General features: G+C 44.7%; 1 protein-coding gene across 14 annotated transcripts in view; it reads left to right on the forward strand.

The window, feature by feature from the left end:
- The window catches only part of PTPRT (protein tyrosine phosphatase receptor type T), a 1,064,810-nt gene that overhangs the window by 253,031 nt on the left and 787,611 nt on the right, over positions 1-24,168 (forward strand). For all 14 annotated transcript variants that reach the window (XM_023251232.2, XM_023251237.2, XM_023251233.2 and 11 more), the window contains exon 2: positions 21,338-21,463. In XM_023251232.2, the coding sequence (XP_023107000.1) occupies positions 21,338-21,463 (126 nt within the window). The remainder of the gene's footprint in view (positions 1-21,337; positions 21,464-24,168) is intronic.

A 24,168-nucleotide genomic window follows, 5' to 3' on the forward strand; every position in this document is an offset into this window, starting at 1 on the left:
CTCGGAAAGAACCAGCCCTACCTACCAACATGCTCGTTTCAGATTTCTGGCCTCCAGAACTGTGAGGTAGTACATTGTTTAGGCCACCTGATTTGTGGTACTTTCTTATAACAGCCCTAGGACACTATGTAATAGCTACCATTGAGTGCTCACTATATGTCAGACATGGTTCAAAGTGTTCATATCCATGAACTTAATTTTCACCACAATTTTATGAGGAAGAGATGGTTTAAGTAGGGGGGGGGGGGCTACTAATGTGGGGCTTGAACTCATGACCCTGAGTTCAAGACTTGAGCTGAGATCAAGAGTTGGATGCTTAACTGACTTAGCCACCCAGGGGCCCCATAGGAAGAAGTGATTATTAACTGATGTTTTGTTGATGAAGAAACTAAAGCTCCAAGATACTAACAAACTTGCCCTTGGCCATTTAATCTTGAGCATCACCACTAGTTATGCCGTGCTCAGATCCATAATAATTACAGTATGTTGGTACTGATATATTTAGACACATAGATCAATGGAACAGCTAGAAACTCAGAAATAGACTTATGTATATGTAAGCATTTAATATATGGTGGATATTAAGGAGTTGATGGATTATTCATTGGTGCTGGAACAATAATGAAAATACTTTAAAAAGTAAAATAGAGTTAGATTCATATGCCACATTATACATTAAAATTATTTCTAGATGAATTAAAGATTTAAATGTATTCATAATTTAACAAGGGAATCAAAAGCCGATACAGGTGAATATTTATTTCTTGTTCAGTATCAAATACCAGAGCATCACATATTCTCTGTAGGCAATTCTGCCAGAATGGGGGATGATTTACAGAATTTACTTTATACTCAGCTCTGTCCATATGTCAGAAATGACTCAGTGGTGAAAAGAAACTAGAGAAATGTCTATAAGAATATAGAAAATAAGTTGGTCTTGATTATAGTAAGAGCGCTTACACGTTAGAAAAAACAGCGTGATCATAAAATGAGTGAAGTATATGAACAGGCAGTTTACAAATGAAGAAATGCCAGTGGCCAGTTAAGCTTATGGAAATCATACAACCTCACCTAGTTCAGTAACTTCAAATTAAAACAAGAGGTCTCTGTGTTTCATCAGTTAAATTGACAAATATTAAAAACAGCAATACTTAGTAGTGGGGATGCAGAGGAAATGAGCAATTTTACACATTGCGGATAGCAGTATTTATTGGAGCAGCTGTTTTGGAAGGCGATTTTACTACATAAAATTATGCATGCCCTTTGATCCCCAGAAATTCAACTTTCAGCAAATTTTCCTAAGGGAATAAATGTGGAGATGTCCTAAAGTTTATCTCCTTGCTTTATGAATAGTAAATTAAGGAAACAAGAAAAATAAGAAAAGGGGATTTAGTTGAGTAAATTATGGGCTTACAGGATGGCAACCATTAAAATTAGGTTTTAAAAAATGTTTCATGAAAAGCATTCCTGATGTAGTAATGTCTTTTTTTTTTTTTTAATAATTTTTTATGTCTATTTTTTGAGAGAGAAAGAGTGAGCGAGCAATCCAGGGAGGGGCAGAGAGAGAGAGAGGGAGAGAGAAATCTCAATAGGCTCCCCACAGCCTGTTGTGGGGCTCAAACTCACAAACTGTGAGATCACGACCTTAGCCGAAGCCAGGACTAGATGCTTAACTGACTGAGCCACCCAGGTGCCCCAGTAATGTACTTTAAAAGCAAGTTGCAGGGGCACCTGGGTGGCTCAGTTGGTTAAGTGTCCAACTCTTGGTTTCCGTACAGGTCTAACAATTTGTGAGACGAAGCCCTGTGTGGGGCTCTGTGCTGACAGTGCAGAGCCTGCTTGGGATTATGTCTCTCTCTCTCTGCCACTCCCCTACTCGTGAGCTTGCTCTCTCAAAATAAACAAACATTAAAAAAAAAAAAAAAAGGTTGCAAAAAGCAAGTTGGCTTTGGTTCTGATCTTATTTTTTAGAAAATAAATGTATATATCAGTGGGAAAAAATTTCAAAATCCATAGATCATGATATGAACAGTGGTGACTCTTGGAGAGGTAAGTGTAGAGGGTGTTGTTATTAACTTTTTTCAAATTATTTGCATTAAAAATGTATTTTTGCAATTAGAATAAAGCTAATAAACCTGATATATAGATGCATATAGAGTTTCATGTATAAATAAACGTGTATAGGATGCCCCTGTATAGTGTACAAACCTTTCAGATGTTAAAGACACCAAAAAAGGCCATGTTGTCAAATGCACTGGTGCCAGCAGGAAGTTTGAATATATGTGACTCAAGAGTAAGCGGAATAGTCTCTAATTAATACTGATCAATAGCTGTAACTTGTCAAAATGTGTGGTGTTAAAATATGAATACATTTTATAGGCATTCTACTCCTAATAATAAATAGCTAATATATATTTAGCTCTTAAAATGTGCCAGACTTTTTTCTAGGCTCTACGTGTTTTCCTCTGCTAATTCCCGTAAGAAATCTTGTGAGGTGTGTGTTTGTACACCAAGATTCACAAAGTGCATACGATGGATATGCTAGATTTCTTTTGGAGGGAGCACTATGATTTAAGAAAATGTTCTTCTGTGATTAATTTCAAAGAAGACTGTGTCTATAATCCGCTCCACCTTAATAAATTTTTATTTATTTTGTGTGGTGGCCTCTTAAGATGCTCTTGTGGGTACCAAGGGAGTTCTCCAGGGGCTCAAAGCAGTGTGAAGACTGAGCGTGTTGCTCTCAGTGATGGGCTGGGTTTGATCCTGAAGCAATCTGTAGACTCCCTGGAGAGTGGATGGAATGAAGCGCCTTTAAGCCTACTCTCCGTCAACATCATTTCTGTAGTCTGTTTTCAGTAAGAAAGCCAACAGACTTTCCCTATCTTACCTTGTAACATTTATTATTTCCTGAATAACTAGGAAATGGCATAGGAGAATATGAAAATTGCCCCTGATTCTACTGTGGAATGTATTGCTCCCTCCCCATGAATTCCTGGTGTGCGGGACGAGGGCATAGCTCTATTTCTTTTGGTTTGCCTGGAGGGAGCCTTCCAGGACTGTGGAGAAACTGCAGAGAGAACTCTATGTAAAAGCTCATGGGTGGAGATGAAGGGTAATTGTAGTGAAATCTGAATCAAAACCACTTCAGATTCCTAGGTGTGCAGCAGGACTTCTTGGTCTGGGGTGTGTCATGCGATGTGGCCTGGGGCTACTTGGGAGAGATACCTTAACCAAAGGACCTACAGGGATTGAAGGGGATGATAAGGTAACCAGCTTTAGGTATCAGTATCTGCTGAAAGGTGCAAAGATGTGATTGAGGCATGCAGGGAGCTGCAAGGGAGAAAAGAAAGGGAAAGGACTGGGAAAATTAACAGGAGTCTGCAATACCCATTGGCCTCAGCATCTTTTAGCAAACAAGACAAATGTCTGAATTAGTGTTTTGCCAGAGCCATGGACAATAGCAGTGTTTTCTAGCACGGCTGTTGAATGTTTGACTCCCCAGGGTAAAAATCCAAAAATGTATGAAAGTAACAGTGTTGGTGACCCCCCCCCCCCCGGCACTCCCCATCTCCTGCGTGAGGTCTGCTGTTTTGAAGGTGAGATGCACAGCCATGCAGGTGCAGTAGAGGTTCGTAAGTGCTGGACACATCTCACACGCCTCCATCCGCCATGTGGCACTGCTGCACATGAAGATATTGATGGCTTGTGGGGCCAGGCACTGTGTCACACCCCCTTCATGCATCCTGTGAGCGAGTTTCAGGGTCCTCCACCTGGGAAGCCATGGAGGGTGTCTCGCTGTCCCGTTACCTTTCCAAGGCCCTGGCAACAGGTTCAGATAGTCGTATATTTTATCTAATTATCAAAAGTAAGATAGTTTTTAAAAAAAGTTTTAATGACAGTGTTTTAAAATTGTTTTTCGATTTTTCATTGCTTCACTCTGCCTCTAGGTCTTAGTAATTCAGGTATGAGTCTCTCCAACTTTTCCTTCATCATACTTTGCTTCTGGAGGTTGGTGGTGGGGCTTTGGGAGTAGTCAGGGACATTTTAGGGATCTAGACAAGTGGAAGTTGAAATGTAGTTTGGGTTAATGGGGTATATTTCATATATAGTATTTACAGTGTACATATGCACATAAACATATGCAGTATTTATATACACACAGGTATATATAGTGTATACTGTATACATATACACGCAAGTATACGTACAGTATTTTTACAGATGAGGGAATAGAAACTCTGGGAGATTAACTGGCTTGTCCAAGGTCACGTGGTCATGGGCTGGGGTCCGAGATGCTTATCATCTGTGGGTTCTCAGCATGATTGGGATGTGGTTTTGCTTCTCTCTGTGTTAGTGGAGTTGCAGTTGCTAATGGCCAGCACCCTGGAGGATGTGGGAGGGCTCTCTGCCGCCAGCTCCAGCTCGTTTTAGGTAGCCGCGCCTCTGGGAAGTGTTCCTGCACGTGCTGGTGGTACATGAACTTCTCTCACCTGGCTCCAGATGGGGAAAGTTGGGCAGTTCTCATAATTGCTTTGCTACAGTGACTGCTGCTGTTCTTCAACCTGGAAAATTGTTTTGCCATTTCTCATTGCTTTCACTCTGCCCCCGGTGCTTACCAATTCAGTTTTGAGGCTCTCCCAGGTGAGACAAGGTCCCAGGGCCTCTGCGGAGAACGGGTTGGAGGGGAGAAACCAAACATGACTGAGGCTTTGGATGCTGTTGCTGCAGGGGGGATTGGGCAGCAGGTGTTCAGGTCAGGTGTCCTGAATCTTTTCCACAGCCCCTGACGTTCCCCTGGCAGATAGTCCTGGGTTTTCTGGAATTTCAGCCACTTCCTCTCACGCCTGGGCCGTTTTCTCAAGAATGAGTTTTCTGGTATGTAAATTTTTGGCATTTTGTGTGGGCCCAAATTGTCTCCCATCCTCTAAGGTGGTGAGAAAAGACCATAGGACTGTAGGCTCCATGTTTACTGTTTCTTTGCTACTTTTGCGTCCTTTAGTTCATTTCGGTTGGTGTCGAGATCCGAGGGATTGATAAATTCATGTTTATACCACCATCTTTTTCGCCAATGCTGTTTTCACTTTTCCTGAAATCCTTTCTTAACCCACAGATCTGCCATTCAGTCCTATTGTCTTTTCGCTATGTTGGTGTCTTTGTGGCTTTTTGTTGTCATTTCAAGGGCTGGGCCTCTCTGTATCCAATTGAGGATGCTAACATTTTCTGAAGTGTATTTCACGTTCCTGTAGCAGGTCATTTTCAGAGGTCTACTCTTTAAGTTTTCAAAATGATTTCTTTTGCTTTTTTTCTATTTTATTTTATTTTTTTTCCTCATCATAACTTTTCTTTCCCCTGAAGATTTTATTTTCTGACTGCAGACAGGAGACAGCAAGGAACAGAAACTGCCAAGTGTCTAAAACAGGTCTTACTCAAGTAGGGGGCCAGGGGCACCCTTTTCTACTTAGTAGATTGCATGTATTTCTGATCTGGGGGTTCGCAGTGTGGGAGGAACACACATGGTCCACCTTCTTAATTCCAGGTATATGAGGTTCAACTCCCCAATTCCCCTATCTCCACCCAGATTTTAATAAGAGTGATCTGCCATTTACGTTTCTAAATCCATTTCAGTATCCTCCATATGATATGTAATTGTTTTATTGTGAGCCCTTGTTTTCAGTTGTACAGGAAGTTTTCACCTTTTCCGGTGTTTTCGTAGGCGTTGCAGTGAGGTTCTGAGAGAGACCATCAGGGGCTTCTAGCCAGATGTATGTCAAACTGAATGTGACTCAGGCAAGGTCATGCAGCTAGCTGATGGCAGAGCAAGTCTAATGCGGGGCTCCTTTCTTCTAGACAAACCCTCGGTCTTCAAGACCATCTACCACTATTGGCCTGTCAGAGCCTGAGCTGTGATGTGATTTCGCAGGTGGTAGCTTTGTTAGAAGTTCATTTCTGTTCCAAAGAGTTTTAGCCTGAGGCAGAGTCTTGCTGTGAGGGGCTGTGCTCATAGGATCATCTGCTTTGGGCATTTACAGATTACAAAAAAAAAAAAAAAATGTGCATGGAGCTAGAAGTTGCTGAGTGCCCGATCTAAAGATGAGAAGAGTGGTCATATGTCCTGGCCATATAAACTCCCGGGCCTTGAAGAAGCAGAGGTGAGGCAGCTTTGAGGTACTGGAGTCTGGTTGTTTTTTTTGTTGTTGTTGTTGTTTTGGTTTTTTTGTGCTTAGGAATCTTCAAGACTGCCCTGCTATCTCCTTAGGAAATGGTCATCAAAGACCACCTCTTCCTTGACTACTAGGAAAGTTCCTGCTTCCTGTTTGTGGGTGCCTCTCTCTTGGGAGAGATTGACCTCTCCAGGGAATTTGAGTGTCACTGTTTGAGAGAAGGAGCGCACAGGCTTAATGATTTACCAGGGTGGTCTGCCAGCATAGCTCTAACTGCTGTTACCCACGGCACCGTCCCTGGCCCTTGGACCTCAACACACTCCGGATCCACCACTGCTTTGGGACTGACCCAGTCGTGCCTTAAAGGTAGTTTGAACTTTAGTCCTTTGTGCTCTGTCCCTAAAACAAAACAAAACAAAAAACATTCCACATTTTAATGCATGTTTAACACATCGTGGTAGATACAGCCCGGCTGGCAACCACAAAGCCATTTGCCAAAGCTGAGTTGTTTCGAGGGACCTCCCCATACCATCTATACTTATGATAACATTCAGGCTTCAATAAATATTTTATCTACACAATGACCAGTTTGGTGATTTATATAATGCTGGATGCTATTACTGAGTTAAATTGACTCTACGGAACCCTTGTTTTTACTCTTTGTAATTAAATGTTAATACACTTACAGAAACTGAGTATATGAACCAATATCTGCCAGCCAGCCCTAAATGTTTCTGAGGCTTTTGTATGCGTGGCATTGTGCAACAGAGAGATGATGGCCTTTTAGGAAAGGAAGCAGAGTCAGAACCCACAAATGTAGGGAACTTGGACTGGATTCTTAATGGATTCTCAGTTTCTTTATCTTTACAATGAGAATGAGTAATTCCTGGATCATAGGATGGTTGTTATGATTAAGTGAGATTGTGTGGGATGACTGGCCTGATGCCCGGCAAAGAACAGCTGCTCAGTGAGGATCGCTTTCTCTATGTACCTTACAGATAGGTTTACTGAGGGCCTGCCATGTTCAAGGCATCATATGTGAATAAACCAAGGTGGGTACTTACCTGCATTATTCCCCTCCCGTGATTTCATTGAATGTGAACTCTGTGAAGGAGGGGCAAGTTGTGAATCCCTGTTCTGTCTCTGGTACTTAGAATGGTGTCTGGGACACAGTGGATACTTGGTACAGAATTAATGAATGACATTCAAGTATGGGCTGAATTAATTCATGGAGGATAATAAGGAAGAGTAAGAGTTGCCAACTGGAGGTATTGAGTAGTTTTTTTCATGCAAGAGATATTATGATAGAGTTGAGAGGGCTGTGCTATGGGGCCAGATTGAAAGTCCTTCTATTCCTTATTCCTCCCTTTACCAGCTGTGTAGCCTTGAGGAAGTTTCTTAACCTCTCTAAGCCTCAGGTTCCAACTATGCAAGATTGGTACACTGAATCCCAAAGAGCAACTCACAGGGGTGCTCTAAGGGGAAATAAGGTCGTGCTTGTTTTTTGTTTTTTTGTTTTTGTTTTTTTTTTTTTTTACCAAAGTGGAAAAAATTTAAAGCCCTGGGAAGTTTTAAATGACCCACAGATGATCATCTCAGGCATTCTTTATGTCTCAGGGGTGAATATATTACAAGGCGTGTTCCTCTCTGGGCCAGGTGGGAGCACCTAGCTGTGGTCTCTCTTGATGATCTGTAAGCCAGGTTACTAATGGAGCTGAGGTCTGGAGTGGGCTTGGAGAGAGCCCCAGAGTCCCCAGGAGAGCCCTGTGTACACCAGGTGATGGTCCATAACCTTGAACACCAAGACAGTGAGTGGAGACTCAGCTGACTTTACCGGGTGAGGCTTGTCTACAGAGACTCAGAAGGTGTGACTCCTTCTCTCTTTTTTCCCCCCTGGTGAAAAAGTCATATGTTAAAAATAAGTCCCTTGCAGAAGAGATTTTTAGAAATCCAGGTATTCTCACAGTGGTAGCAAAGTTAGTGATCACTTGGCTGGTGTGACCCAGGGCTAAGAATGTGTTTAGGGTAGGACTGTCTTGGTGTGAATCCCAGGCCTGTCATTTCCTACCTGTGAGATTTAGGGCAAGTTATCTAACTGGTTCTCAGTTTCATTGTGGATGAAGTGTGGGTAGTGATCATACTGTCTCATGGGGCCCTTTGGGGATTCAGTGAGATATTTGTGGAAATGCCTTAGTGCACTGCACAGCGTATGGTAAACACTCAGTAAGTGCTAGCCACTGTCATTATCGTTCCTACTTTACATATGGGGAAATGGAAGCTCAGATTTCTTGTGATTCACCTGAGGTCACAAGGAAAGTTCCAGACCCAAACTACAAATCATCTTCTGAAGCCAAGTCATACAATCCTGAGACTTGGCCATACTCAGCTTCATTCATTCATTTATTCGGTATTCACTCAAATGCTTAAACATCAAAGTGCTGGGCTATTTGAACAGTCCTGAAGATTGGCGAATGAAATGGGCACATGCTTCTCGCTTTGGTGGACTTATGTAGTGGGAAGGTAGAAAATGAATAAGCGAATAAGCAAATAAATTCAGAGTTACTAAGGGATGAATGAACCCTTAGTAACAACCCCACTGCACATAAGCAAGGTGGTATAATAGACAAGAACTGGAGATAATAGGGGGCTGTTTCCCTCTCGAATGTTCACAGAGGTGGCATTTTGATGCATGTGATGCCCAACTGAGTCAGTCACATGAAGCCGCATGAAGCACCGATGGTGAAAACATTTCAGGCAGGGGAGGAGGAAGTGCAAAGACCCCGAGGCCCCCGAGAGCTTGGCTTGGGTTTCAGAGGCAGTTGGAAGTTGGCACAGAGCCTGCCAGAAAGCCCTCTAAGCCTATGCTTCTGTGCAGAGGAAACCTTTATTCACCTTTTCCTGACAGATAAAAAAGTTTCCCAGACACAGGGTATGACCTGTGGCCATCTCTTTCTTTCCCTGCTCCCACAGAAATAAACATGAAAAAGGCATTGCGGTTGTGTGAGAAAAGATGAAAGATGCTATTCTGGCTTCTGAGTAGGCAGAACTTTGGCCCTGGGCCAGGAGAGCGGGGTTCCATCCCAACGCTGCTCCCCTCTCTGCATCCTTGTACTTTTCATGCCTGTTCCCCACCCTGTGAAATTAGGAGCTAGGCCAGATGATCTGTGTCCTCTGCCAGTGTGGGAGACTAGTGGAATCCCTGTATCTGCTCCCAGGCTGTTTTTGGGTGGCGGAGAGGGGGAGGAAGACTTTGCAGGCTGGTGGACTCTCCAGCTGGTCTCTAAATTGAGCCATTTTTCACTTTGAACTGAAGGTGACCGTTCTCTCCCCTGCGCCCTCATCCTCTCCTTGGCAGGTTGAAGCTGGAGGCTGAGCCCAAACATGGCCTTCTCCTTTGCTCTCTTTCCTCCCCGACACAGTGCACTGCAGTATTGCTGCGACCTTGCCTGGGGCAGAGATGTCTCCTTTCCTGCATGCTCTCTTGGGTCTGCTTGTAAACTGGTGCCCAGGAAGACTGGGGCACATGAGAAGACAGAAATGAACCTGCCACGTTCACTACTGTGTTCTCCCCTTGTACCACACACACATGTACCAGACCAAGGGCCATGGCAGAGCACTCAGAGAAGCTTGTCTGAACAGAAGCTTCTGTTTTCAGGGGTTGCCTGACAGTCCTGTATCCCAGCAAATGGAGCCAGGTGGACATGGTAGAACAGTCACTGTTTCATAGGGTATCAGAAATTCAAGTGTCATTTGAGAGAGTTTATTGTAATAGAAGGGGTTGTAATATTACACTGTATTATAATAGAAGGGATGCCTTCTATTACATGGGAAGAATCTCTGACCTGAGAGGTTAGGTGATTTGCCCAGGGTTACACAGCAGTAAGTAGAGAATGAATTTGGGACTGCCAGTATAGATCAGCATATCACAATAGGTGCTGCTGATCCATATAGCATATGATGGGCCATTTCAGATAGTTTCTTTTAAAGTACTGTTTGTTTATGAGATTGTGCAATCTGAATCTAACCTATAATGTAGTTATCTTCCCCATTCCTAATTCATACATGGGATTAAACATTAATTAAATATTTATTTGGCACCTCTGTACCAGGCTGTGTTCCAGGTCTTGGTTGGTAAATACTGAATTGACTCAGTCCTCATAACAACCCTAAGAGATGGGCACTATTATCCTCATTTTTTTTTTTTTTACAGATGGGGAAATTGAGGCACATAGAAATTAAATAACTTGGCCAAGGTCACAAAGCTACCTCCCCCCAATAGTGGAGCTGGGATGCTGGTTCCAGAGTTCATGCTTTTAACCCATACCTACGTATGTCTCACTGGACAAAGAAAATCATCGCCTGCCCAAAGTGGGCATGCCTCAGGGCCACCAAGCACATTGACCTCTCTAGTTTACAGGTGGGAGAGCTGGAGCCTGCAAAGGGCGTGGGAGGGCTGAATCAGGTTCTAGAACACCACTGTTTCTGTTAGTGCTGTCTTTTCCTGCTTTTCTGAGCTGCCTTGGAAGTCTGAACACGTCTCTGGTCTAGAAGACCCAGCAGCAAGTTCATTGTTCTCCCTTGAAGTCCCTTTGCTAACTTGTACCTTTGTTGTTTTCATTCCTGGATTTATTATAATGGGCCCAATTAACCTGAGTTGCCTCATGGAGTCTGTGGGAGAAAGAACCAAATGAGCAGATCAGACACTTTCTCTGGTCCTTGGGGAACGCTCAAGCCATCAGAGAGACATCATCTTATTTATAATAAATTCACTGTTCAAAAAGCTTTAAAACATTTTTTTTCTATTAGGAGTATTGTTTCTATCTGTTGAGTCCATGAGTGTTTGACATTGGATGACTTTATAAAACATTCTACTAATTGGATTTATTAAAGCAAATAAATCAAACACTAATTGGAACGTGCCCTGCCATTATTTTTGCTTACTGAATTAGATATAATGGTGTGAAGGCCTTCTTATCATATTTGTGCACTTATTTAAACACCCCCCTGGCACACACTTCTGCAAATTCAATTAGGTATTCAAAAAAGGAATTCAATTTATGCAAGTCTGGTTTACATTCATTCCGGGGGCAAGGCTCTCCTACCCGCGATAGGCTGTTTGCAGTTATAAGCCCCACTTAGATACTGCCTTGCCTTTAAAGCATGGCAGCATGAGGGTGGGATCTTGATGGTTTGGGGGTTTGGGTACTTTAACGTGGGTGTCTGCAGAGCAGGGCCAGCTTCGTGGGTGTGTGTGACCTAAGCAGTCTCATGGAGACTGGCCCTTGCCCCATGCTTATTAGGCTCTGCCAAGGCCATCTTGAAATTAATTTTTAAGGAAGAGGCTCTGTATTTTAGGTTTGTATTGAGCCCCACAAGCTTTGTAGTTGTATCTATCCCAGAGCTTGCCCTGGTTCTCAGAACTTCTAAGGAGGAAGTCCTTGGTTTGAGTCTTAGCCCTCCCCCTCATTGACTATGTGGTGTTGAGAACGTCATGTGCTCTGGCCGTGTTTTCTTCATCTGTGAATTGGGGGTGTGTACTAGTTTTGACTCATAAAGTACAAGTGCTGTGATGTGGGGGGCGGGGTGCTTATTTAATTACAGACAGTTACTGTGCTGCTGTCACCCTTAGCCCACAGGTCAGGAGTGTAGCTTTAGAAGACACTGGGAGACACATTGTCCCCAGAGGGAGGAAAAAACATTATACAGCTGGGAATTGGGAAAGAGTTGTTAAAAGCACATGACATTCAACAGACATCACTCAAATGGTGAAACGTGGTCCCTTCCTGTGATTGTGTTAAAATTAGAAATTTTTACGGCATTAAAGCAAATGTTGGAATGGTATATAGCCTGCAGACCAATTCTAGACCTTCACTGGTTTTCATATGGCCCACCATTGAGGAATGGTTTTTACATTCATTTAAAAAAGTTTTTTTTAATGCTTATTAATTAATAGAGACACAGGGTGTGAGCAAGGGAAGGTCAGAGAAGGAGCAGACTCCAGGCTCTGAGCTGTCAGCACAGAGCCTGATGTGGGGCTCGAACCCACAAACCATGAGATCATGACCTGAGCTGATGTCAGATGCTTAACCGTCTTAGCCACCCAGGCGCCCCTGGTTTTTACATTCTTAAATGGTTAGACAAATCAAAAGAATATTATTTTGTGACATGTGAAAACCATATGCAATTCACAGTGCAATGTTAATATTTTTTTATTGAATACAACTCTGCTCATTATTTATGGCTGCTTTTTTTTTAATTGTGTTTAAGTTTTTTAAATTTGTTGAGAGAGAGTGGGGGAAGGGCATAGAGAGAGGGAGAGAGAGCGTCTCAACCAAGCAGGCTCTGCACTGTCAGTGGGGCTCCATCCCCTGAGATTGTGAGATTGTGACCTGAGCTGAAGTCAAGAGTTGGGCGCTTAACTGACTGAGCCACCCAGGTGCCCCTGCTTATGGTTGCTTCTATGTTGTGGTGTTGCTGCATTGTTGTGACCAAGAGCTAGTGGTCCACTGAAGTGGGCAGAATTCTAGGAAAGCTTCCAAGATCCCTGCCCCATGGCATGCGTGCCCTGTGGAATCCACATCCCTTGGGTGGGACTACTGAGAATCATGTACTTCACTCCCATGATTAGGTCAGGTTAGTGAGAAAAGTGAAGAAAATTTTCAGATGTAATTAAGGTCCTAAATCACTCGACTTTAATCAAGAAGGAGATGGTCTTGGATGGGCCTACCTGAATCGGGCCAGCCCTGCCCTACCCAGAGCAGGAGATTTGGGGCATGAGAGGGCTTATGGGAAGGGGCCACAAGGCCAGGAACTGTGGGCAGTTTCTAGAGGCTGAGAGTAGCCTGTGGATGACAGCCAGCCAGAGGACACTGAATTCTGCCTAATACGATGTGAGCTCCAAAGAGGATTTGAGCCCCAGAAAAGTGACTTCAGCCTGGTAAGGCCGTGAGCAGAGAAGCCAGCCCAGCCTTGTCTAGACTCCTGACCTGCAGAACCCATGAGCTAATAAATGGGTGCCGTTTTAAGCGCCTAAGTTGTGTTAGTCTGTTGCAAGGCTATGAAAACCAATAAAATCAGAAGAGTGGAAATATTTATTATCTGGCTTTTTATGGAAAGTTTGCTAAATGCAGAGTTAAAAGAATAATAAAAAGTAGTCCTACCACATAGCCCTTTCCTGTGCCCCTAAGCATTTAGTCCTGCCACATCTTGAGTCTGAATAACTTCCAAGTGTGAACTTCCCACATATCAGGGATGACTGTGGGAGGCCTGAGCCTCCACCCCATACACCTTCTTGCCTGAGACCCCACCTCCATTTCTTGTTCTCCCCAGCACACCTTGGCCTCTATAGTGAGTTAAAAAGCTTTCGGTCATGAATGCCTTGACTTCTGAGACTGTGGAGAGGCGTCTTGAGCCGAGGCAGTGATTTGGAAAAAGGCACGCAGGCTGGCTCAGTGTACTTCTCACAGGGATTGGAGAAGAGCTTTACCGTCAGCCATTTCCCTCAACCAGAACTTCCTTTCAAGATCAAGGTTGCCGTCCAAGTTCATTGTCATGACAACCTGGTATAATTAGTAAGAATGTAGACTGAGTTAGTCGAGGTTCAAGGCCCTCCCTTTGTCTCTTGTGATTTCTGTGATCTTAGGCTAGTTTTTAAATATTTTTATGCCTCAGTTTCCTTATTGATATGATGGGGGATAATGACCATACATATCTCATGGGGTGCTTGGAGTAATTAAATGAGCTAATGTTGGTGAACCCTTAGAGTAGCGCCTGACCTGTGTAGTTCAGCACCTGACAGGGAGTGTTGGTTGTCATTATTACCACTCACATTGACTTGAGATTTGTGTCTGCCTGGTAGCCTTGTGTCTACATCTCTTTGACCTTGCACCATGATTACCTGGCTCTTCTGGCATGGTGTCCACCACCCCTGCTCAAACCCTGCTCATAGTTTAACCCTGAGCAGCTTGCTCTCTTTCTGGGTCTGCTGCCGGTACTCTTATGTCCCCTCTGATGCTCCTTGGCCTCCACATGACTCACCTTTTTCCTTCGTTTGGTAGCTTCATGGTTTCTCCTGGCTTCATCCTTCGGCTTGCCTTCATTCTCTGGATTGAGACTTGCCCTCTGTCCTGAGCATTTGCAGACCCAAGGTAAATGCTTTCAAAGGGTCCAGCCTAAGGCTTAGCCCCAGAGCCCTTCTCTGCTCCAAGGCCTAACTAAACTGGGTTTATCCTGACCCCTGAGGGAAGCCAGTGGAAGATACACCAGAGCTTCCTGTGGGGGTCTCAGCCTGGCTTCTCTGCATGAGTGCAGATCTATTTTAAATGCGTTTGTCCATTCATTGAACAATAAAGTCAAACACAGACTATGGACTAAGTGCTGGTGAAGGGATATATGGCATGCCCCTGTTTTTGTGGAGCTCTGGGGCTTGGAGAGAGAGGGGCACAGTCCTGTGGTTTCATTTCCCCCTTTCCCCAGGTCCCCAGTGCTGGATGTATCCACAGAGCACCCTGAGGGGGATATTTGAGTTTTAGCTGTATTCTTGCCAGGGGATGGGGTGTTTCATTGTTACCCTCCTCAGGGCGCATCACTGTGGTTGATCATGTTCACGTGTGTCAATCAAAGTTCGAGCTGTGCTGGAAGTGAACCTGGCCATGTAGAGCAAGCGAGGACAAATTTCTGCTTTTCTTGGATATTTCTTTTTTCCAGATTTCTCTCTTCACTAGTTTCATCACTGGATGTTATAGGCACAGCTCCCCACCCAACCCTCCCCGCCCCTCCGGAAGCAGCAGGGTGAAACTTGGATTCTGTGCACACACACGGTGTCCTAAGAGGGGCAGGGTTAGAGCAATGGAAAGTATTCGGGCTTTGGTGCCATTACAACCTGAGACTAATGTCTTGACTCTACTACTTCATGCAGGTTAGTTTACTTCTCTGTCTATAGAATGGGTACAATCAGAATGGCAGTGCACATTTAGTGGCCAATAAAAGGAGATGTTAGTATTGTTATTGCTTTATGCGAGGGCATTCTTTCTCCCTGAGATTCCTAGCTGGGCACATCCCTTAGTAACTTTGAGGACAAGTTTTCTTGTGTAAAACGGGGAAAGCAGTGTTTCTTTCTTAGAGAAGGGGGTGTCAGACTGCAGCCCCTTGGTTAAGATCAGGCCCATCACCTGGCTTTGTGAATAAAGTTTTATTGGAACACAGCCAGCCACATCCATTTGTTTCTGTATTGTCTACAGCGGCTTTTATGTTACAGTGGCAGAGTTGAGTAGTTGTGGCAGAGACTGTATGGCTGCAAAGTTGAAAATTTTTTAGTGTTGGGCCCTTTTCGGAGGAAGTTTGTCATCCCCTGTCTTAGTGGGGGTAATTGGACTTCCATTTGTATGCACACATCTATAAATACATACTTAACACAGCTCAAGTGCAGTGCCTGGCATATAACAGAAGCTCAGGAAATGTTTAGTTCCTCTTCTGAACTTAATTCTGTTCAAGAAAATACAGGATTCATATCTGAGAAATGCAGAGGCAGACACATTTATATTTTTATTGAATTCTATTCCTTTCTCATTTTCAAAAGAAGAGCTCATGTTTAAAAAAAAATTCTGATTGGCACTATAAACTTTATTTATGCTTTAATGTATCCTAGAGTATGTATCCTGCACTATTTTGACTTCCCTTACAGATGCTGATCTGCTATACATTACCAAACCCAAATGGATTTCCAGAATCCAATTTCCTTGCTACAGTTTTCCATTTCTCTGTTGACGTTTTATGCTTGACTCTCGTCAGAGCATCTGGGGCCTTTGCCACATTTTGACCTCCACCTGTCCAGGGAAATAGCTCCTCTCTCTGGGTGCAGGAAGGTAGGGCTGTGTCCTTTGCCCTGTCCTCCCCTAGTTATGTGGGTCTTCTCCAAACCAGGATGTGTGCTCTGGACACATGTGCTGATTCCTATTCCTGGGGTGGATTTTTTGTTTTCCCCCATAATGATTGTGGTCAGGTTGACATCAGTTAAATGGGTCTGCCTGTTCTTTAAAACTGAATGAGGGGTACTTCCAGATGAGTCTTTTGGGAACCTCTCCACTCATGAGTCTTTCCTAAGTTGCCTGCCACCAGCACCTGCAGAGGCGGCCGGGAGCCTTTTCTGTCAGGCGTTAGGGACCTAAGGAATTGCATCAAGAAAGTAAACCTGATTTTTGAGATAGAGGAACAGCAGTGAGACTCGGGGTTATCAAGGGTTTGAATATTTCATGCTATGGGTCAAGAAGCAACTGGTCTTTGCTTTCTTCTTCTCCCCTTGGTGGCCGTCAGTAGCCAGTCCCTGGCTTGCAGTGTGGCTCTGCATCTTGGTGGCTCCTGAGAGTTCCCGGTTCTTTCTGCATCGCTGGAATCCTTCCCTTTACCACGGCGGGGCTCCCTAGTGATCCGTCACATACACCACAAAACGAGGACCCAGAAACGAGGAAGAGATGTGAGCTAGAGTGGGGCTCTACCCCGCGGCAGCGTGGGTTGCTGTCAGGATGTGTAATCCTGCGCTTGTAACTACTCTTTCTCAATCTGTTGGTTGAGAGGAAGAAAATTCAGGGAGGATGGCTTAAAGGAAATACTTACTAAGTATGTTTTTCTCTCAAATAGCTTTTAACACTTGTATCTGGGTCAAGCCAGACTAATGGGGAGCAGAACTCTAGATTGAATCCTATTGAGCCCCAATGAGTAGCTTTCCCCCTGTTGTATTTTGGGTGATGCGGTCAGTTTATGTGGAGACTGAGAAATAGTCTCATGTAATTGGCCATGTGCTCCTTGTGTGGGTGTTTCTTCCGCTACAGTTCATGATGGAGCATGGGGTTTCTGTTACCAGTGGTCCTGCGGAGACATTCTTGGGTGAGCCAAGCACCTGGAATGGGTGTAATTTTCCTGTGCAATTGCCTTTGTTGTAGGAACACTGAGTGTCCGGTATCTGAACAGATTTTCCTTTTTCTAGTGGCCATTGGAAGCTCGGAGCCAAATACCAGACTCCCTTTCAGCAGGCAGGCATGTCGGAAACTGCTTTTCTTTCTTTCCTGTCCTCAGCTGTTGTTGTTTTTTTTTTCCCATCATGCCTAGCATGCTGTATTTGCTCCTTCCACATTGATGAAGCCACAGTGGATTTGTGAGTGGTAGCGGTCGAGTTGGGAGAGGGTATATTGGACCGGTTAAGGCAGCCTCCTTTGAATGTGGTCTTTGAGCTTGCTTCAGCCCTTCTCCATGAAGGTGTTTTTTGTATTTTTGCACCTCGAGTGTACGTTTGTGAGGCTGTCTTTCCCTGCACTCTGCAAACTGAGTGTAAGAATTCTTAGTCGATTCTGTGCCAGTGGACAGAAAACATAAAAAGAAAACTTATTTAACTTTGTTTCTAGAATAAGCAAAGAAATGCATTCTAATGGGAGAGATCCAACCACCTTGGAAGCCCTTTTTCTGATCCTCTCTCATAACCTTAGAAGTGAAAGGCTTGGTCCTTGGCTTTGGGGGAATACATTCTCTCTCTGGTCCATTAGAATGAGCATGGGTTATGTGGTTAGGTCACCACAGAATTAATCTTGGCTCTAACATTCCCTTCTGTGTGAGCTGAGAAGGTCGCTTAACCCCTCCGTGCGTTAATTACCTTGTACTTACAGTAAGGGATAAAAAATCTGCCTCACCAAGTTGCAAGCATTAAGTGAAAGCAAATGAGCAAAATTAAGCAGTCAGTGTCTAGTATGTTGCCTGGCATGGAGCAAATGCTTGAGAGAGCATGCAAAAGGTTCTGCTATGGTCCTAGTTAACCCCTACGATGTCAGTAACATAAGACAAGTTGGGATTTTGCTCTTGGAGAGTGAATGCTGGTATCACTGGTCATGTGACTGGTTGGCTCTCTTCCAGTGTCTCAGGGATCTAGACTCGTTCCCCCTGGATGCCACTGCTTTCACCTATAGTTTTGGAGTTCTTCACAGCAGGGATAGGTGAGGGGGATTCCTTGTAAGAGGTCATTTTTATGGGCCAATCATGCACATGGTGGATATCCCTTTGTTACACATCTCTAGGGCTTACTATGAGGTCTTGCCCAGATGCAAGTGGCCCGGAGACACAGTGCTCTTGTGTGCACAAGAGAGAAGACTCAAACAGTTTGCTATGCTCATAGCATGGTCTTGGCCACTCTTTCCTTATCTCATCCTGGAGGCTGATGTCTATTTAGGATGCTAAATCAGGTTTCCAGTGGAATCTTGAGATGCTGCAGGTGTCCCTTGCTTATCAATTCAAGCAGGTTAAGGATCTGTTGTCTATGGCATTGACCCGATTCATTTGTCTCCTGCAGGCTGGGCTCCTGGCAGGTGATGACATGGTGATGGAGAAAAGGGGGATGGCCTACCTAAGAGCAATGGAACCACTGCCATCACTGCTTTTAAATTGTAAACATAGGGGCTCCTGGGTGGCTCAGTCAGATAAGAGTCTGTATCTGGGTTTTGGCTCAGGTCATGATCTCACGGTTGTGTGAGTTCGAGCCGTACGTTGGGGTCTGTGCTGGCGGTGCAGAGCCTGCTTGGGATTCTCTCTCTCTCTCCTCTCTGCCTCTCCCCAGCTTGTGCTCTCGCTTGCTCTTTCTCTCTCCCCCGCAAAGTAAAAAACAATTGTAAATGTAGTGTATTGTGTTCTCATGTCTGGAGTATTAACACTCTGTTCTGGTTTGGGAAGTTTATAGAAGAACTGATTTGGGGGTGCCTGGGTGGTGCAGTTGGTGAAGCATCTGACTCTTGATTTTGGCTCAGGTGATGATCTCACAGTTTGTAGGATCAAGCCTGCTACGGTTCCTGCGCTGACAGTGCAGAAGATGCTTGGGACTCTTTGTCCCTCTCTCTCTCAAATAAACATTTTTAAAAAATTAAAAAGAAGTGATTTGGGAGGATCACTTGGAATTTGTCAGGCGATGTGGGGAAGGAGCTTTCTAGGTAGAAGGGGCAAGTATGGGGCTTGGCAGAGCGGTTTAAGTGTGGGGGTACTCTGTGCTCACTGTTACTGGAACAGAGCTTTGTGTCAGGAGTCCTGTGTTTTAACATTATTGGTTCATTCACTCAACAGATACTTAAGCCCCTACTATGTGCCAGAGCTGTTCCCAGCCTTCCTGAAGCTCACTGTCTAGTGCAAACTGGTTGATTGCCTCCCTCCTTGCCTTTCAGAGGCCAGCCGAGTTCTCCGCTGTATCCAGAGTGAAGTGCCCTCTCCTAACCTTTCATCTCCTGGCCTCCTGTCCTTGCCTGTTGTCCTTGTCAGTATGCACTGGTCATCGGCCTTCCTCAGTTACCTGAACTACGAGTGGCACATGGCTGCCATGTGTGGCCTGCTCTCCCTGAGGAGCTGGATGTAGTGGAGGAGCATTATAGCACAGGACAGGGAACTATTTCCGGTGCATGTGGGAAGGCTTCCTGAACCCCTGGTAGTCTGTCACCCACCTCACCTGCAGCCTTTGTGGCACGACGCTAAAATGCATGTGGGTTATTCATTTACTTATTCACCATCATTCTGTCTTGTGGAAGAGTGACAGGACCCTTGTGTAAACCGCTGTACGGCCAGGGCCTGGGACTCTGTTGGACCTGCATTAACGGCTCAGTTCATGTTGAACTGAAGAATGAATGCATGGAATCAGATTTAATTCCTACCAAGGCATCAGCCAGTTTCCATCACAGGAAATTTCTTACTGGCTGTCACTTTTTGTAGGTTTCTGCTTTCCATTGTTTCTTGAATCCCTTTCTTCCTCTCCTTTACTTTGTAATTGAGGTATCCACATTAGACATCCCAAATTGCTGTTACTTCTTAGTGCAAAGTTATTTAATACTCTTGACTCAAGCCCAAATGCCTGTATTACCAAAGTACGTCCAGGCCTCCTTTGTTCAGCTGAGACTCCAAATTGGGGTGCTAAGGGTCAGTGCTTCTGGGTTATCATTTATCATTCACACAAGATCTGTCAACAGGACTTCTACCCCACTGAGAACATCCCAGGCCTGGGGTGCAGAGAAGGGCTTTTGTCCTTGGCAGCTGGTGGGGATGATGGGGAAATATTAGGGAAGGCTGCAGACCTGGGCTGGGGCCAGCAACGGATGGCTTCTGTACATGGATTGGAACCATGTCTGCATGTGTGATGGGGGAGGAGGGTGTGTAAGGGAGGCAGATGGTGATGTGATGACACCTGAGCATCAAGGAGAATGGGGGGGGGGCAGCTGCAGAGCTGGCCGGGTGTGAAAGGGGGTTTGGGAGACCATCAGGAGGCTACTGTAGAACTCTGTCCTGTGCCACCTCTGTGTCCTGCCGGCTCACCTGGATGCCCCCCCTCCTGCTCCTGGTCCGCAGATGTGCTGGGTACTCCAAAGCCCTGATCAGTCCTCCTTTGGGATGTCATGGCTCCTGTGGATCCAGACCAGAATTTCCTCCTTGGAGCCCTGGTTCTGTAGCCCACATCTTTGTTCACGTCCCCTGGAGGGGACCTACCGCTCATGGTGTATGCTCAGTAAATCCTTGCAGAGTTGAATTGTTAGAACTTACTGTAAAATGGTAGATGGCTTTAAACACTATCAGCACCAACTACGATTGTCTGATTCTTCACAAATTTGATTTGTATGCCATGAAACATGATTTTTCACAAACCACTTTTATAGGGAAGGAGATAGATGTGGAGAATTTATTCCGTGCCAGTTACTTTTCATGTGTTACCCCATTTAGTCCTCATGGTGTTTCGGTCCAGTGGCTCCTCCCCTCTGTGCCACAGGTGGGGAAACTGGGCCGCAAATGGGGAAGCAGCTGGCCGGGGCTGGCCCAGGTTCGCAAGGTGGAGCTGTGTGCAGTTGCTCTGGCTGGACTCTGGAGCTGGTGCTCTCTCTGCTGCCCCCAGTGTCTGTCCCTGTTGTAGGAAGCAGTCACAGAGGCATGCCCTGGCATTCATTTTTTCCTACTCAGAATGAGAGGCTACTGTTTACTTTCTCGGGAAGGAAGATTGAAATCAATGTAACTAGCCTTATTAACTTTTTTAAATAGGAGGGGCTGGCAGATGCCAGCACCTTTCTGAGAGAACCAGAACAAATATAAAAATCAAATTTGCTTGCCTTTTTTTCTTTAATCTGAGCCAAGCTCAGACACCAGGAGGTATTTACCCATATCTTTTTTGTCTGCAGGTGGCTGTTCCTTTGATGAACATTACAGCAACTGTGGTTATAGCGTGGCCCTGGGGACCAATGGGTTTACCTGGGAGCAGATTAACACATGGGAGAAACCAATGCTGGACCCCGCGGTGCCCACAGGTACGTGACCCACTGTGTTGGAGGCTGGGATGAGGGTCACTAACTTCTAGGATGACTTACGGGGACAAATGTATGGGTTGAGTGGAGAGGGCAGTAGACAATGTCCTTTGAGTGAGTTTCTCATCTCCAGGGGTAATCAAAACAAGGCTGAGTGCGTTCTTAAGGTATGTGGTAAGAATCACACGTCCCCTGGATTCAGGAACCTTTGGAATTTCTTTTAGCTTTAAGATTCTAAGTTTTAGCTATAAGTAGAGCATCCCTGGGTTTTGCTTGGGAACCTAAGAATAGTTGGATTTGGGGTGGAGAGGAAAGAACTTGTGAAGAATGAGGTCTTTCCTTTTCTTCCAGGACACATAGATAAATAACTTGTATATCTCGAGGGAAACTTCTGCAGTCAGAATATTACTCATAGTTAATGTCCTGACATCCTGAATGCCCAGCTTGTCATTAACCAGCAGGGCTAAAGGGCTAATGTGCTTTCTTGATAGATGGCTGCTTGAGGCAGGCCTATGAGAGTGACATCTGGTATATTCTAGCAGAGGTACACCTGGAGGAGAATACTCAGGAAAAACACACTTAGGGTGGGCTATGCCTGGGTGACTTGAATCTTGAAAACGTTTACCTGGGGACATATGCCAGGAAGAGTTACAACTCTGGGAACATGAGGATCACCTCTTTGGATATGTGATCCCAGGTAACAGCGGTAAAGACGGCTGGTTTGGGTGTTGGAGAGGGAACATCATATTTAATGGTTCCTCCCCATCTAAGGGCAGTCTAACCCACATACTATCTTGTTCTTTGTCCACACATCTTGTGGTACTCTTCCTCGCTCTGGCCATTAAATGCTGGAGATCTCAGGCTTGTTCTATACTGCTTCCATGTGTATTAGGTTCCCCAGAGAAACAAAATCAATAGGATTTATAGAGATACATTTAAGAGGAGTTTAGTATGGGAACTGGCTCACACTGTATGGAGGCCGAGAAGTCCCATCATCTGCTGTCTGCAGGTTGGAGAACCAGGAAAACCAGTGTGTAATTTGGTCCAAGTCTGAGGGCCCTAGGATACAGGGCTAATGATATAAACTCTGATCTGAGTTCGAAATCCCAAGAACCGGGAACACCAATGTCTGAGGGCAGGAAAAGGTGGATGCCTGTAGCTCAGGTAGAGAGAGTGAATTTACCCTTCCTTTCCCTGTGTTTTTTTTTTTTATTTGGGCCCACAAGGGAGTGGACGATGCCTGCCCACCCCCCCTTGGTGAGTGCTATCTGCTTTATTCCATTCACCAACTCACATGCTTGTCTATTCTGGAAATAGCCTTATAGACACACCTAGAAATGATGTTTTAGCAGCTATTTGGGCATCTTGTAGCCCAGTCAAGTTGACACACACGGTTAACCATCACACTACAGATGGCCTTCACCACTTCTGTGCCTTTGGTTGCCATCAGACATCTCATATGAACTCTAGACCACCCACTTCCTGGCTGCCATGTCTTTTTGGCTTCCTCTGGGGAGAAGAACTTAACAGGATGCACTAAGCTATAGACAGAGAAGACACTCAGACCTGTCCAGGTAAGGATGTGGCCTCTGTGGCCTCATGGACTTGGAGTTTGGCTGTAAAGCAAGAGGCTGCTGGATGGTTCTGTATACTTCCAATTAAAGGCATAAATGGTTATGTAAGTTTTTCATGAGTGTAGATACCCGCCCCTGGTGTAATAAATCTGTCCTGTGGTACAAAATTGAACTTTGCAGATCTAGTAGGATCTTACTTTGCATGAACAGAGTCTCCAGCAACTACACATGCCCATTAGTGAGGTGACCGTGGGACAGCCTGTATGTGGGTTGCCCCATCATAGTTTTTAACATTGATGACTTAATTCTCAAAGGTGCCTTGGTTTAGATGATAGAATCACTCATTCTATTAGAGTTCAGAGTACTTTGCGGAAATACACCACATCTCCTCTGTTTTGCCTGACCATCTTTGACGTTGGCCAAATGTATCCGGATCTTCTAGTATGTGTATGTGTTTGTATCCAAAAACATCTAGCCCTGCAGGGCCTTATAGACTCTCCAAACTCAACATGTCTAACACTGAACGCTTGATTCATCTTTGCCCCTCTCCCCATGTACTACGCTCTGTGGAACCTTTTCCTCCACCTTACTGTCTTGTGCCTCCCCTTTGTAGCTCAGCTTAAACATCACTTCCTTAGGGTGGCACTTCTAGATACTTCAGCCTGGGTCAGTTATCTCTGTAAATGTTTCCCATTGCATCCTGTGCTTTTTCTCAATGATGCATGTCACATTGGATGTTGTTTGTTTGGTGTATGTTATACCCTCAGATGAGGAGTTCCACATGTGTAGGGACCATGACAATCTTGTTGATAGCTTTATCTCAGTGCTTAATACAGTGCATCATATGTGGTATGTACTAAATAACATTTTATCGGATAGATGCATGGATGGATGGCCAAATAGTCTGCACTAAGTGTATTTTATTTATTATTTAAAATTTTTGTTTGCTTTCTTTTTTTTTTTTAAATCTTTATTTTTGAGAGAGAGAGTGCAAGTTAGGGAGGGGCAGAGAGAGGGAGAGACAGAATCTGAAGCAGGCTCCAGGCTCTGAGCGGTCAGCCCAGAGCCCGACGCAGGGCTCGAACTCACAAACTGCAAGATCATGACCTGAGCTGAAGTCGGATGCTTAACCGA

The sequence above is a fragment of the Felis catus genome, chromosome A3 (assembly GCF_018350175.1).
Source record: "Felis catus isolate Fca126 chromosome A3, F.catus_Fca126_mat1.0, whole genome shotgun sequence".
In the NCBI taxonomy this organism is placed as follows: domain Eukaryota; kingdom Metazoa; phylum Chordata; class Mammalia; order Carnivora; family Felidae; genus Felis; species Felis catus.